The sequence below is a fragment of the Thermobia domestica genome, chromosome 3, assembly GCF_964235325.1.
Source record: "Thermobia domestica chromosome 3, izTheDome1.hap1.1, whole genome shotgun sequence".
NCBI lineage: Eukaryota > Metazoa > Arthropoda > Insecta > Zygentoma > Lepismatidae > Thermobia > Thermobia domestica.
The window spans coordinates 144395822-144412384 of NC_137456.1; the positions used below are offsets into that span (position 1 = coordinate 144395822).

The 16563-nt window shown below is 34.0% G+C and overlaps 1 protein-coding gene across 1 annotated transcript in view; it reads right to left on the reverse strand.

Annotated features, from left to right (window-relative positions):
* Positions 1 to 1407: 1407 nt before the first annotated feature.
* Positions 1408 to 16563, reverse strand: part of LOC145681526 (hemolymph lipopolysaccharide-binding protein-like) — a 55538-nt gene continuing 40382 nt past the window's right edge. The window contains exons 4-5 of the mRNA XM_081753170.1: positions 8032 to 8271; positions 1408 to 2091 (exon numbers count right to left, since the gene is read on the reverse strand). Of these exons, the coding sequence (XP_081609296.1) occupies positions 1931 to 2091; positions 8032 to 8271 (401 nt within the window). The 3' untranslated portion in view covers positions 1408 to 1930. The remainder of the gene's footprint in view (positions 2092 to 8031; positions 8272 to 16563) is intronic.

A 16563-nucleotide genomic window follows, 5' to 3' on the forward strand; every position in this document is an offset into this window, starting at 1 on the left:
TACCATAATGAAGAGCTTATACGATTATTTCAGTGTGAGTATCACGTCACTAAGTTATATGAATCTCTTACAGTATCTATTTTTATAAAATGTATGCCTGTTAGGCGAAGGGAGAGTGATGGAAGCAAATAAATTACGATGGAAGACTTTGTGGAATAATAAAGTGATAGGGAACGGAAGTACTTCGAGAATACCCACTAGCACGTTGTTGTCTACCACAAACTTCTTTTGTCGGGGATGGAACCAGGAACGCCACGCACCAGAAGTATGCGTTCTACCATTGAGACGTCGTGCCCTAACATGAATTTTTAGTCTTACAAAGAAATTTGTTTTCCTCCATTCTATCCAAAAATTGTTTGAGCCTTTACACTCACGCAAAACATTTTATTCAGCTTGATATGTTCTATTTATAGGTATATATGTTTCATCCTTGGACATTTTTTCCGTTTAAATGCTAATAACGTTGTAAAAACTAACTAACCTTTTACATGACAAGAGTTAAAGTTAAACAGCGGTTATCTTCGTCAGAGAATTGTTTTAACAGACAAGTAACGGACAAATTTAGACAAGACAAAAATAGATTAATAGAAGTAACTTGTCGTTAGGAAATGGTCGTGGATTCTTCTGAAGTTTACGACTTAATTCCTTAACCTATTGTATTGTCACAGACGCCATATCTACGTACATAGTGGCATGAATTTGTCAAAATTGGTAGCATAATTGTGTGTATATGAAAATTGCATTATTGCATATAATATTTTGTAATTGCAGAAAGATAGAAGCGCACAAGGAAACGCGAAGGAGATTTGTGTAGCATACGAAGAAGTTGCAGGAAATAGTTGAACATGTTACGAGTAAAAAGCGCTTGCAAAGTTTCTATCTGCACACAGCTCCATGTTAAAGTATAGATTAGTTTGAGTTTGTAAAAATGAAGTCATTGTAATGACTATAAACAGTCTCCATTATACCGTATGGAAGAAAATAGAATATATATATGTTTGTATATGTTAATTGCTTTGGTATTGAAGTTTTTACACAAGTAAAGTGTAAAGATTTTCCCTCAGTTTATATCTAAATTCCGTTCTTCACTAAAACGCAACAAAAGCATTCTGATTTTAAATAAACTTATAACTGGTGATGATCATTTTATATTTTGATTTCCATTTATATCAGTCTTTACAAAATCCTATTAATAAAAAAAGTCAATTAGCTGATAAACTCTAAACTGCACCTGAAACAGTTCTTTGGTAAAATAAATATAAAGTAAAGCATAATTATTGAGCAAAGGAAAAAGGTTTTGAAAAAATACAGTAGAAATTATGAAATTGACTGAAAAATGGCGGAAGGTAAGAAGAACAAAATAATGAATGTCCTCACAATACAATACACTTTTATTTTTGAAGTCATTATACATTTTAGGTAAGTTGAATTATATCACAAACATCTATTTCGTTCTCGCTTATAAAAACAAAATAAATAAATAAATAAATAACCATAAAAAATAACTGAAGTATAGGAGAAGTCGTATGTCTCGTATGTTCAAGACAAAAATATAGTATTCATAACAAGCAACAAAACTTTTAATTATTGTTCACTGTTGTACGTACATAATTAAAGTTAACGTAATTTTTTGATGTAACTTACTTATCACATTTCACTGACAATCACATTTAAGTTGTTCAAAATAGGGCAAACTGAAAAAAGTACTAAGTTAGAATCTAAGAATGTAACTCTCCTGATACAGTGAATCTTTCCAACGTTCTTTCAAAACTAAGAAAATGAACACTTCTGTAGAAATCTAATGGCTTAACAGTATATTATCTAGACGAATGACTTGTCTTGTGGTCTTAATGTTCACTCAGTTTTATATAATAATACGTTAGCATATAAAAGTACGTACTAAATAAGTGTATTTACAGGCTGAACAATTTCACTTGACTTCCTTCTCACAAATAAAGGGATATCTTCCTTTGCATCCACAATCATGAAGTCGTCCGTTAGTGTCTAAACATCCACACTCCTCTTTGGGTTTCATACTAGGCTCGCCAGGAGCCCACTTCTTATAAGAAGAAGATAATTTCAGTTGATCACCTGAAATAGATTTAATACTAATTATACTTAAAATATCTATTTGCAGTCTTGGTATAGGAGACTCAACTTCACATCTAGATTAGAATTCATATAATTCTGCTTATACTTTAATCTTTGGTGTCTCAAATATCCTTGGTACTGTCAAGAAACAGTAAACTCCAAATCAATAACTAAATTTCTACAAAGTACATTGATAATTTATTTAAGAATCATATAGTAACTTGAAAGAACTACCATTATAACATTGATGCACTTGTGAATACTTGTGACCATGAATCTATTCTTCTAAATTAAATATGAACAGAGAAAGCAAAAGTAGTTGATTTGGGGTTTTAGCGTTCTTTTACAGCTTTTCACTATGCAAGATATGGATCTGAATTTTCACATAGGATATAAACCACGTGATTTCTCACAGGGAATAGGACCTTGGATTTGCACACCGAAGACACGTGTACTAATTCAGTAACTAACACAATTTATCTAAACTTTACTCGGTATTAAATTAAGTAGAAATTTTGACATTTCTGTTTGAAGAGCTGGGAGAAAAATCCAAGTAGCTCTATTTTGGTTGAAGTTGAAAGTTACGATATTGATGGAACATGATAGGATAAATTTGCGCAATTGTTTGTTCCGGAACAAGTAGCTTCTTCACCAATATTAGAATGGACATTTCCACTGATTTTTTTTATTGCTCTAAAGAAAACTTCAGAGCTAGCTGATTGTGGAGAACACTTCCTTTCGCTCATGCGACGATTCTAACTAGTCGACATTTGCGATTGAATTCCGGTCTGCTGCTCGTGCGCTTAAAACAACGACCACCATGTTTCTACGTCACAGGTCGGTACAGGAAAAAAGGTATGCGCCGCTCACTAGTGAAACGGCTTAGCGAAAGATACGATGCATGTTTTTCAAATGTGTACGACGTTGCTAATAGTACAAAGAATAAGAAAAGTAACAGAATTTAAGGTTTATTTTAAAACCAAGCTATTTATTTATTTATTTATTTATTTATTTATTACCAATTATTTGAATATACTTGAATATTTAGGACAAAGTTGAAGAGTACTAATTTGCTATATTATTGACATTGTTTGCAGCCTGAGGTAAGAAACTAATTAATATTCTCGTGTTTCGGTCATCGACCGACCTTACAAAGCGAATTTTATTCTTTCTTAAGAAAAAAATCAACAATATAAAAGCATACAGTAGTTATTTTATAGTAGAGTACTAATTACTTATATGCAAGTTCATCGTGGATTCTACAGTTATGCGCTCAATGAGAAGCCCAAGGAAATTAATACATGAAAAAACATTTCTCCAAGTAAAAATAATCTAAATTCATTTATTGAGTTCAACACAAGGACGCACAAACTTACGATGATAATTATGTTCATGAGCATTCTGATAATTTACCAGTGTTATTATCGAACGACTTTACACATTAACAATATTATTTCATCATAATATTTTCACGCTTACTGTTGTTTTCTTTAGCCCATGGAACACTCGTAAATTGTTTATATTAGTCCATTTACAAATTGGCTGAAATGTTTTGAGCACATGAGTTAACATTTAGACCAACAAATAAACAGATATAGTTTCACAGTAATGATAACAAACTAATTACAGTGGCTTATTACTGAATAAAATAAAATGAAATTTCTACTTTTATATTCCACGAATATCTCCTGTAGGCAAAGGGAGACGGATGATTAATGAGAGTGAATGATTATAAAAGAATCGGTGGAATGGTCATGTGGAAGGAAACGTCTGAATCGCGAGAAAACCCACGGACACGATGTTGTCCACCAAAAATTCATATGGCTTGAATTCGAACCAGGTACCCCTCACACTGGAGGTAAGCGCTTCACTATTGATCTACTGTGTTCTTTGATAATGAATGTTTGTGATATGTCATGACGAGTAATGAACACATTATTCTGTTCCAGTGAGTGAAGCAATGTAAGAGAAATCAATCTACTGGACGAAATTCAACATAGGCTGAACTCTTCAAACGTTTGCTTTTATGATTTTTTAATTTTTTTTTTTTTTTGTTTTTTACTTGTGGACCTCGGAACACAAAACGCAATACTTTCACGATATAATCTTTTGCAAATGTACTACCATATGCCAAACATTAATCATCTCAGAACCGAGGGCAGGCTTGTAGCCACCCCAAAAATGTAGGGGGGTCCGGTAGAAGTTAACGGGGCTAATCCAACCATATTACAGTTCATCGGCATATAATAATTTATTTGCAAGCCAGCTTGAAAATTATAAGGTGCTCTAAAAATTTAGGGGGCTGCTTCCCGTGGATACGGCCTAGGCCTACCTGAAGTGGAGAAAGAATATAAATAAACTTACGTTTGTATACTTAGAACACTATTTTGTGTGAGGTAATTGAAAAGGAAAAACTGAAGTTTCAAAGTAACAACATACGTAACACATAATGAATTTCTGTCAATATTCCTCTTGTTCAGGCTCGAAAATTCCTGGACGTCAGGTAATCAAGGCAATTGGAAATAGGAGTCTGGCTCCTAAATAAGTTAAGTCAAAAATAAAATTATGAAGGCCCATGTATGAAATTGTATTATTATGGTGCTAGGTTTGAGAACTATTGCCTAGGTCACAAGAAAAAATCTCGAGCACCTATCTTGTTTATGATGGTCTTTCGGTAGCCTAATCATCTGTCTGCCTCTATTCGCTACAGCTTTCTTCAGCTTCAAACCACCGCGGTGACCACATGTAGAAATATAGTAAGAAAGTAAAGCGCTATATAATACGATTCTTGTAGCATTAAGATAAGAATAGTAGTAGCAATGGTGTGGGGTGACCAATTGCTAATTTGCAGAGTAAATAGTAGAAAAATGAAAGGATATAATAGGATATGAATATTTTTAAAGAGATTAAGAGCTTTTTGGTGCAGGAAGTGCTTATTTGTAGCCGTAGTATAATAGTATGGAGATTCACCACAAATCGTCAAAACAAAGGAAAGCTATATAATGGCCTAGATGTTCTCAATCTGCGCGTGAACTGATATAGTGCTTAGCCTCGAATGTTTTTAGGGGAATATAATAGTAAATCAATCCTGTATAAGTGTATAAGTATCTAAACTATTTGTAATAATAGAACATTACAAATGGCCATTAATGTATTTCAAACTATGAAAATAGGTCTTATTAACACGTTACGTTTATATACAGTTAGTATATTACTTATTTTGCCATTTTTCCTTTCACTATTCTACTAAATTTATTTGTAGTTTGCAGCTAGAAACTGTTATATGAAAGGATTCCTTGAAGTTTCCAATGCAACTCACAGAGCGATACGGACTCGTGACGTCACGCTAAAATCCTATCTGCAGCCGTGACGTAAGCAGCTCATTTTTCCATTGTTTGAACCGTTGTATCTCCGTAACGAAGAAATATTTTTCTGAGATTTTGGTATGTGGTATATTGAAGACTAGTTCTACACGATGGTGTCTTTAAATTACAACCTTTGGTCAAAAAGGAAATGTCCATTATCAATTAACCGTTGAGTACTTATCACGTGAGCATGATTTCCTCGTTTTTATTTCTTTGTAAATTACAGAAAATGACAGAAGCGAATTAACTTATGCACCCTTCTCTTCAATTTCTTTAAATAATTATACATGAGACAAGAGGAACATAAATATATATTTTATTAAATGATTGCGTAAGCAATTTAATTAATACTTTCACTAACTTCAATTGTATTCAACAAATAGGAGTACCCGTGTCATTAAAGTTCAATATGGTTTTATTTCATGTATGGATAGGGGTAAATCTTTACAACGTTTTTCAGTATATGCTACATATCAGAGGAAGAATTATATAAAGTTATTCGCTCTGGAGTTTAACACCGTACTTTTTTGTTGCATACGCTAGACTGTCTCAGCCATCCTATTATATTTTTCCATACACAGACATCTGGTCTTCTGGAATCTGATGTACCATGCACGAGTCAGTCTGTAGGAGTCTGTAGGAGTTGAAACAATTACTGAATGTGCAACCAATAAAAAGCTCCCATGCTTGGATACTTCTAATTGCTACTTTTACACTAAGGTTATGACGCTGAACCCAACGCAACTATCCTTAAATGTATCTGTCAATGAAATCACAAGAAAAATATATGAACATTAGGATATAAATAAATTTACCAACATTGAGGTAAATTTTCTCGTAATTTCATCTGCGGAAATAGTTCAATTGGATTCAGGATACTCAAATTAGTTTCCAAAACGCAATCAGAAATGTACTCAACCGTGGGCATTGTTTACTAGTGGTATGATTGTTAGTTCTTTGGTGTCAAATATATTCGTTGCACTGACACAACAGATATACATTTAGGAAATTCTAAGTCGCTGAAAGATTGCGCCTTATAACTAAATACCACGTTTCGTCACAATTATCCTCTTGCAGTAAAATCAATAACTACGATTTGGCTTCTACTACACATTAAAAGCTTGAGAGATTCTCTATCTGCTGGTAGCATCATTTTTTGGGTTATAAATAATCCTTTAATGAAAGTGAATGATGATGATGGATTGATGGAAGAAGGATGTGAAAAGAAACCGTAGACTCGCAAAAAAATTATGAATACATTATCGATCACCTTATTCTTAGACAATCTGAGATTGAATCAAAGTATCGACCACTCTGTTATTAAATCAGTGTGTATACACTGTCTGGATATTAATTGAATCAGAATTAAACTAATGAACTATAGAATTGACTGTTTTAAGTCTAAGACAATCATTTATACAGTTGCGTAAGTCTTAATAACGTCTATAAATATGTTATAGAAACGTATAGTGCAAATATATTCTTTGGTGGAATTAGTTGTTGCAGGTTGAAGCGACGGCAAACGCTTAATATGTTTTTACATAAGTTATTTTTTATTACAGTATTATTGCTCTATATTTTCCATGTATCTCTCTACATTCACATGTTATAGTTAGAACCGTATAATATGTATCATGTAAATAATGTCAATATATCAAACATCTTCTGATTTCAGCGTGGTTTTAGAAGAGACTTATTTTATATTCGTCTACATTATTAGTTAACATTTATACTATAAATTTACAGTAACATTAATAAGTTTTTATCGATAAATACCAAGCACAATTTGTGGAACGTATCAATGGAATATGATTTAATTTAATCAATTTATATTCGTTTTAAATATGAATCATCATTGATTTTTATTACATTTCTTTGTAATAATTATTATTTTGAGGTAAGAAACTACAAGAAGAGTTAAAATATTAAAATGCAAATGACAATATCAGATATAAAAACCATACTTTAGAATTAAAATACCAATTATAATTATTGTTAATATTTTCTCTAAACGTTTTGAGTTGAGTTGATTTTGAGTTTCAACGTCCCTTTCAACAGTGAGGCTATATGAGACCGGAGCTACTGATTAACGTTTAATTCGAACCACATGAGCTCCAGCCGGAAATCGAACCCTGGTCTCCCACGCCAAAGGCGCATACACTAACCGTTTAGCCATGAAGGAGCTCTCTAAACGTTTTGTGTGGTAATACAATGAAAATTTGAATGAATTGATAGTTTCACTTTTGATACTTTCTGTTGCACACTAATGAAGACATGAAATACTAACAGTTAAATAAATAGTAAGTTTATAAAATGAATGAAACGTGGATTCTTCAATAAAACTATTATAAAATACACACGGTATTGGTTTATGTCTATATAGAAGGCAAGCATATATGTTCAAATATACAGGACATCCAGATCAATCAGTTCAGAAAGAAAACATTAGGATCAGTCATTAAAGCCAAGAAGTCATGTCAAGTTGAGAACTATTAATAAGTGAAGTCTAGAAATGCGAAATGAATAAGAAATGAAACAATAAGCTTTCAAATACTTCTCATGTATATGTACATACCTTTCACAGTCTTGAATATGTTCATTCCTTTTCTGGTGAATCCACTGTAGATCAAGCTAGGAGGCTTCTTCATTTTGTTCTCTTTCAACAAAGCCATAATAACGTCTCGCTCCAGCGGAGAATTGATGATAAATAAATAGGCTCCCATCTCTTTACATTTCTCTACAGCATCAATCCACGAATGTGCCACGCCTTTAGGAATTAGTTTGTAAAAATTTATTCCATTCGGAAGCTTGTAATCTGCAAGAAGGCATCATGACTCATAAAAATGAATCAAACTTCATTGGAAGAAAGGAGAAACAAGACACACTGAAAATTTGTCTATTTTGGCCTTCATCGATTTCATTGAAAAGTGACCAACTTACTGTAAGTAGGTATACTTTGAAAGAAAACTATTATATTAAGTATGTGCAAAAGTTTACAGCTTTTTTGAAATAGAGAATGAAAATTATATTTTGGTTAAACAATGAAATACAGCCTTAAGCGTCAAATTATTTTCCTTGACTCTCTATTACTATAGTCCATAAATCAGGAATCTTACGTATTCCTTGCTCAAAAAAGGACTGTGGTTTAGAGGCGATAAAATTATCATTTCACTTCTGATATTATCGATATTTGCAAAGCACTGGCCAGAAAGTGTATGATATAGGTATCTAAATAGGTGATAATATAAAGGAACGAGATCAGATAAAACTACCGCATGTGGGAATATTTCCTAACTCAGGTTGAAAATTGTTTCCTTTGTTGACAAAATGACATGAGGACGATCAATACCATGCAACAGTATAGCCTGTCGCGTTCCTTGGCCTGTAAAAGGTCGTTTCTTCTAGATTCTTTCGCTCAAACGGAGCAATCGATTACTGTAGCCTTTGACAATGATGGTTTCACCGGGCTTAAGCAATAAGTGGTAGAGCACGAAATAAAACCATTTTGTCATGGATCTTTGTTTCAGCGACGGAAATTGACGGTTGACCAGGACTTATCCACGATTTTAGATGTTTATGCCTATCGTAATAGACACTTTTCATTTCCTGTTACAATTTAGCACATTCTCTCCCCTCTTTCTCTCTCTCTCTCCCACACACGCACACAAACAAATGCATTCATACACACAACTGTCTTTTTTATAGTGAACAAGATGTGACACACAAGCGTTCTGATGACCTTGTAAGCTCATGCAGACGTCTAACGGTCGTCCAATGGTATACTCTAAGCTTCTCATCCAGTTCATTGGTTGTTTCACACGGATCTTCTTCCAGTAGCGCTTCCAGATCATTTCTTTTGATTTATTGAGACTTCCACTTCTTAGCTTGTCTTTCAGGTCAAAATCTCCGTTCTTGTACTTAGCAAAACATTCTATTACCTTATTTGTACTAATATGTCGTCCTCATATACTTCGTTGTTCGTTCTTTTGGCTTCTGGCGCAGACTTTGCAAGATTGAAAGCGAATAGCATGCATACAATGTCGAATGTGTATCTTGTCGGCATCCATGATAAATTAAATATAAACTTATTTTTTTGAGAACCTAGGTGTCAGGCTATGTAACCTCCCTAGGTTTCTTATTCCTTCTCATAAGACAGTTTAATGGAGATCCTCAAAGCTAGCACTGAAAACTTACGGGTGCAGGTAATAGACGGTAATACAACCGTTTATAATGCAGGAACTAATTATTATCTACATATTAGATTGTATTTTATAAATATTGTGTAGTAAATGCTACGAGTACTTTTGTTAACTTATACAAAACATCATATGTAATAATATTTACTTTAATTTGTCATTCGCACACAATGATTTAAATGTAATTTCAATATACTAATTGAATACAGAATTTTTACAGTGCATTCTTTATTATTTTCTTCCTTCCATTAAACAATAAATGCAGACAAGATTGTCCGTTTCATAAAATAATCGAAATATCTATGTTATCTCACCATCAAGTACCGAAACACCAAATAGGCTTTTCATTCATTTAGAAATAGCAACACACTTTGCAATGTGAATGCTATTGTCGAGTTTCGTAAGTAGCTGCAAACCTCCAGTAGGAAGGTGATTCGAGCAAGTGATGATAACAAAGGATAACTCGATAAATTCATTCGGACTGGTCTTTCAAACACCTTCCAATATATAATCTGAGTGAAAAGATTTTACGGCGCCGATATGTTCATTCAGAGAATAGACATACGCGTAAGAGGAATAAATAATAGCCTACTATTGTCTCTTAAAATACTTTTGGAGAAGTTCTTTCAATAGACAATATTTCCTCTTATCTCCTTTGGATTGATTGATTTCCCACACATATAATACTAAAAGATGTTCTGAAAATATTCGTAGGTAAGTGTTTAATATACAGAAGTAAACTTATTATGAGAACAGCTACATATAATGTTGCTTCTATCGCAGCCAAGTTCCAAGATGAACAGGTGATAAAGATGTAAAAAAAAAAAAGAAAAAGCAATACTTGGCTTATTGAAAACTGCGGATTTTAGAGAAATGAGGTGAAGTTAAGGAGATGCCAGCTTAAAGAGGTGACCAAATTAATAAAATTCATTGCACTAACAAAAGCATAAAGTGAGGTTTTAAATTCTATACGCATAAAAGTGCACTAATGCTTGCGCACACGCACTAATACGTTCGGGCATAAAAGCGCACTAATACCAATTTGTTTTAATTTTTCTATGAGTATTGTTCGGCTCTGGCAAATATCTTTAGGTACACACACACACACACACACACACACACACACAAACACACACACACACACACACACACATATATATATATATATATATATATATATATATATATATATATATATATATATATATATATATATATATATATATAGGCCTATCTGTATATAAAAGCGAATGTGAGTTTATGTGCTACTCAGCACACAGTAACTACTGAACGAATTACAATGATAATTGCCAATGCCGTTTAAGTGTGTGAGAGAAGGAGCAGAGAGTGGGAAAGGATGACATATAAAAAATAATCGAAAAGATAGATATTAGTATCCAATCAATAGTTTTCGGGCTCGCTGATATGAATAGCGGTACCTTCGATGGAATTTAAGTGCAAGTTTATCACCCATCGCATGGGAGTGAGAACAGGTGATGTGTGGATTGGGAAGAGGATGACATTACACTTTTATATTAAACTTTGATTGAAATTCGCCTCCTAAGAATGGGAGTTGTTCAAATCCTTTCCTCGTCCAAAGAAGGAACATTTCAGCTAATTTGGAATAAACTATGAATCAAATCCCAATGCTTGTTGGTCATAACTAGCTTGACAACATCACCATAAGTTTCTATCATAGACACTGGTTCCTTGGCTCGCAATTTAAAACGTTTGCATAAACCATGATCCTTTCGCCTTGACGTGAAAAGGTCCTCTCTAATGCCAAGCACAAACTTTATCACGCTTTCCTACAATCATACCGTTTAGCATGTTTCAAAAATACAACTCGTTCTCAAACAAAATCTTAAATAGTACAGCTTTCTGTCTATAGTTATCTCTAGCATGTATTCTCTTCTTTTCTTCCATAATTTTTCGTTACTATTCGGTCCCTTTTAGTTAATTTTTACAATTCTGCTCAGATTTGGATAGCCTCTATTTATATTCGATTAGTTTTGGGTAATCCGCAGTACGATACAACTTTTACACGAAACATTTGATAAATATTTTTCTAAATTGTGCCAGATACGGAGAATTCTGTTGCACAATGTAATTCAGAGAAAAGTTAGTATAGTAGTTACCATTACAACGTTCATTCACATGGAGTATTAGCCTGAACGGAATGTTTGAGAAAGGTTCCAGTTTTCCTGAAGTCAAACTCACCGGTTAGTGGTGCGATAAGTAGACGCAATTCCAGATATGTCACAGTAATTATAATACCTGGAAAGTAATAGTTGCAAGATATTGACAGTGGTCTGTCGCAGCACCTTCATTCGAATCTCTGGAAGTAAAATGTCTTACGAGATACTATTAGACGAGAGTAGAGTAGATAAGTAACAAATATTAGAGCAAACAAATGCAAAAGAGTAATAAGGACATGGGACGTACGGGGGGGGGGGGGCGAGATAAATAAAATGATAAAAAATTACCAATATGAGTGTCGAATCCATAGTTTTCACTGTAGCTGAGATGAACAATGACGTTTCTGATCCCTTTAAATACAAATTTATCCCCACAACTTGGGGGAAAGGAAGGGAGGATGTATATGAAAATGATCGCAAATGACCAATATAAGTGTCGAATCCATAGTTTTCGAGGTCGCTGAGATGAACAATGACACTTCTGATGCCGTTCAAATCCAAATTCAACCATGCGACTTTGCGGAGGGGAGATGTATAAAAATGATCGAAAATGACCAATATCAGTGTTGAATTCATAGTTTTCCTGGTAAGGTGAGATGGACAGTGACACTTCCAATGGCGAATGGTAAATATTTGGTCGATAGTTGATCGATTTCGTCTAAATCCGCACTGATAATCTCCAATAATTTCATCTCCGTATGGGGTCAATCTTGCTAATAGAATATTTGAAAGCATTTTATAGGATGTTGACAGAAGAGAAATGCCTTGATAATTATTACAGTCAGTTTTGTCGCCTTTCTTGTGAATTGGAACAATGATTGGTTCTTTCCACTCTTGTGGCAATTCTTCCTTGTTCCAGATAAGGAGAATGAGTTTGTGTATTTTGTTCCACAATTTTTCGCCTCCAGTGAAAATTAACTCAGCCGGAACTTCATCTACACCCGGAGATTTGTGTTTCTTTAATTTCTTTATAGCGGTTTCTACTTCTATTCGGTTGGGTTTTGGAATATACGGTTCTGCAGTGCGTATCTCCTTTTCTCCACGCACACTAGTTTTTGGTTGCGTGTTAAGCAAATCGTCAAAGAAATCTGTCCATCTATTCAAGATGCTATCCGTATCAGTGAGAACTGTACCGTCAGATTTCTTTAATATATAAGCACGAGATTGATAGCCTTTCTTAAATTCGCCGATCCCCCTATACATGTCCCGGATTATTTTATTTTTACTATTATCTTCAAGTTCCTTAATTTTAGCTTTCAGAAAATCGCGTTTCTTCGTACTAAAAGTTTTGGAAGTTTCCCGCCTGATATCTGCGAAATTTAGTGTAATTTCATTCGGATTTTGTAGCCAGTGTAATTTCGCCTGTTATCACTTCTTTGCTAGTTATATGCATTCCTGGTCGAACCATTGTTTGTTGTTCCTACGTATTTCCGCGTGTCCCAAGTTTTCTTTTGCTAAATTTTAATGTTATCTCTAATTTCAATCCAGGTATCCTCAACACTAGTGCACTCCAAATCTTCTAAAACCGAGAATCTATTCGAAACTTCAATATGGTATTCCTCTCTTATCCGGTTCTCTTCTAATTTCTTTAAATTGAATCTCTCCATTTTCGGACAATGAATATTATCTTTATTCAACGATAATCTCTCTCGTATTATCGCTAGTACCAAGTAGTGATCAGTGTCACAATCAGCCCCTTTAAACGACCTGACATCACTTATGCTAGATTGTTTTTCTATCTACTAAAACGTGATCAATTTGATTATGTGTTTTTCCGTCTGGTGATGTCCAAGAGTAATTATGAACGTCCCGATGTGGGAATTTTGTACTCTTCACGATTAGGTTTTTGGATGTTGCAAAGTTCACGAGTCTAACACCGTTGTCATTACTTTCCTTATGCAGACTTTCGTTCCCTATAATCGGTTTGAAAATATCCTCTCGTCCTACCTTCGCATTGAAATCCCCTAATAGAATTTTCATATGGTATCGCGGGAGTTGGTCAAATATCCGTCATCGTCTTCCTTATCTTCAGTTGAGGCATGTACACTTAAAACAATAATATCACACCACCGTCCCTTAAGTGTAATAAAAGAAAGTCTGTAAGTAACAAATTCAACCCGTTTAATTGCTGGTAATATTCGTTTGTGAACGGAAAACCCTGTTCCTAACTGGTGATTTTTATTTCCTTCCCCGTAAAAGAACGTAAAATTTCCGGAATTCACAGATCCATTTCCTTCCCACCTAGTGTTGTAAAAAAACGGTTTTTTTTTCTGTGAAGTTTTTTTTTCAATAAAAAACCGTTCTTTTTCACGTTTTTTTTCAAATGTCTGGTTTTTTTCTGGCAACTATTATTTACTGATTTACGTCGCAGATTATTGAAATAATCAACAGAACTTGAGTCGAAGCCCTCGTAACTTACAAATCTTTTGTTTCTTTGCACCTATATACTAGCAAAATTGTGTGATTATTCCTTTCGGCCCCAGGTCATTTTTGGCGTTTTCCTACATTTCCAGTTAGTGACTTATTGCTCAAAAACCATTCATTAGATTGATATGGTTAAAGCCTTGTTTTTAAGAAAATGGATGTGGCTATCCTTTGGTGTAAGTTGCATTGCAGTGTTGCCAATGGGTGGGAAATTATTGAGGGAAATGTAGGGGTGAAAAATTTACAAAAAATTCCCTAACCGAATTTCAAAATGTTTTAATCTAGTACCACTGCTGCTATATGGGTTCAAGTCGCCTAAAAAATATTTGGTGTGTTGACAAGGTACAGTGAAATCCTGAAGTCGCTTGCTTCCATCTAAAGAGGGAAAGAAAAAATTCTGTCATACACATGAAATTTTGACACTTTTTACGCCTCACAAGCAAAAATCAAATATGCCGAGGCTACAGCTTCTCTAATTACCCTATTGAAACTTTTTATGGTGCATTCTGTAGGGCAAAGAGGAAGCTTTCAGGTAGTGGTACGTTTGTTTCAATGTAGCCAGTAAGAGGGTAATAATAGAGGGAAAAGGGAAATTTTCCGAATTTTTCACCTAAAAGTGGGAATTAATTGTTTTGGCTCGAAACACTGCCATCAGACAGACGAAAACTATCTGAAAATAGCTCTTAGTACTCCAAGAATATATCCTAAAATATCATGGCGATATATAACAAAGTAAGCACGAATTTTTTTGAAAATCTCATTCTACCTCAGAAATTCACCATTTTCTTACCACTTACAGAACATGGTTTATTATAAATCTCAACTGTACTTTCCCTAATTATTCTAGTGAAACTTTTTATGGTGCGCTGTGTAGGCTAAGGATGAGGCTGTTAGACACAGGTACGTTTGTTCGAATGTAGCCAACAAGAAGGAAATAATAGAAATAAAAAGGGATTTTTTTTTCAAAATTTGCCCTAAAATCTGGAATTAAAATTTTTTGTAGCTGGCAACACTACTATCAGACACACACAAACTATCTTAAAATAAGCTTTGGTATCCCTCTAATATATCCTACAAGTATTGTGACGATATCTAATAAAGTAAGCATGTCAATAAAAAATATCTCATTCTACCTTTAAAAAAATCACAGTTATCTTCCCAATTAGAGAACAAGGTCTACTGTACTTCCCCTAATTATCCTATTGAAACTTTCTATAATGCGTTGTGTAGAGCAAAGACGAGGCTTCCAGATACTGGTACGTTTGGTCCGATATAGCCAACAAGAGGGAAATAATAGAGACAAAACAGATAATTTTTCCAAAATTTCCCCCTAAAATCTGGAATTAAAATTTTCTGTAGCTGGTAACACTACTACCAGACAGACGCAAACTATCTTAAATTAAACATTGGTACACGACGATGTTTAAGGAACAAAACTTCTAATTACTAAAAATATATTACTGTAAACAGAAAAGTAGGGAAAAACTAGAAAAATCAAGGATTAGAACCTAAATACGAATTTTTCGTGCGTTCCCTAATTACCCCATTGTAACGATCTGTACTTGCGTTTGTTAAGTAACGACAAATGTTCGATTGGCGTAAGTTGACTTGCACTCAGACGTATAGGTAGAGATTTATAAACAAAAATTTCTAATTTTTTCACCAAATTTAGGAAAATTTTAATTTCCCTAATTGGCAACACTGCGCGCAGGCCAGTCCAATTGATGTCAACAGTTAGGTATCCATCCGAGGTATCTACCTGGCAAGTATAAGGAGGTCTTTCTACAAAGAAGGAAGCTACAGGGAAAAAAGAAGTAACGGAAATTCGAAATTAGAAAATTCTCGAATTTTTGACTAGGGTGAAATTTGAGACGGAAATTCGACGGAATTCCAGAAGAAAAAAATAATATGATAAACTATAATCCAACCATATTTTGCAAGAATAATATCCCGATATCTTAATTAGTGTACACACAGGAGCGGATTAAACAAATGACACACCCGTGTGTGCCACTTTGGCTACCTGGGCCACCGAGTATACATTTGATTACATTTTTTTGACTACTAACTCGTGTTGTTGTTGTAGTTATAGTCTCGACTAATAATAATATAGCTGTTGTAAACAATAAGTTTATAAGGAATATTTTCTCTCGTTTTTACATCTTAGTTCCAACACTGTTGGTGAGAAATGTAGGGTGTTTCAAAATGAATTTTGGGGTTTTAAGTCTTCGTAGTACTTATTACATCTTACGTACAATTATAAGCAATGCATCAAGTAAAAGAGCACCT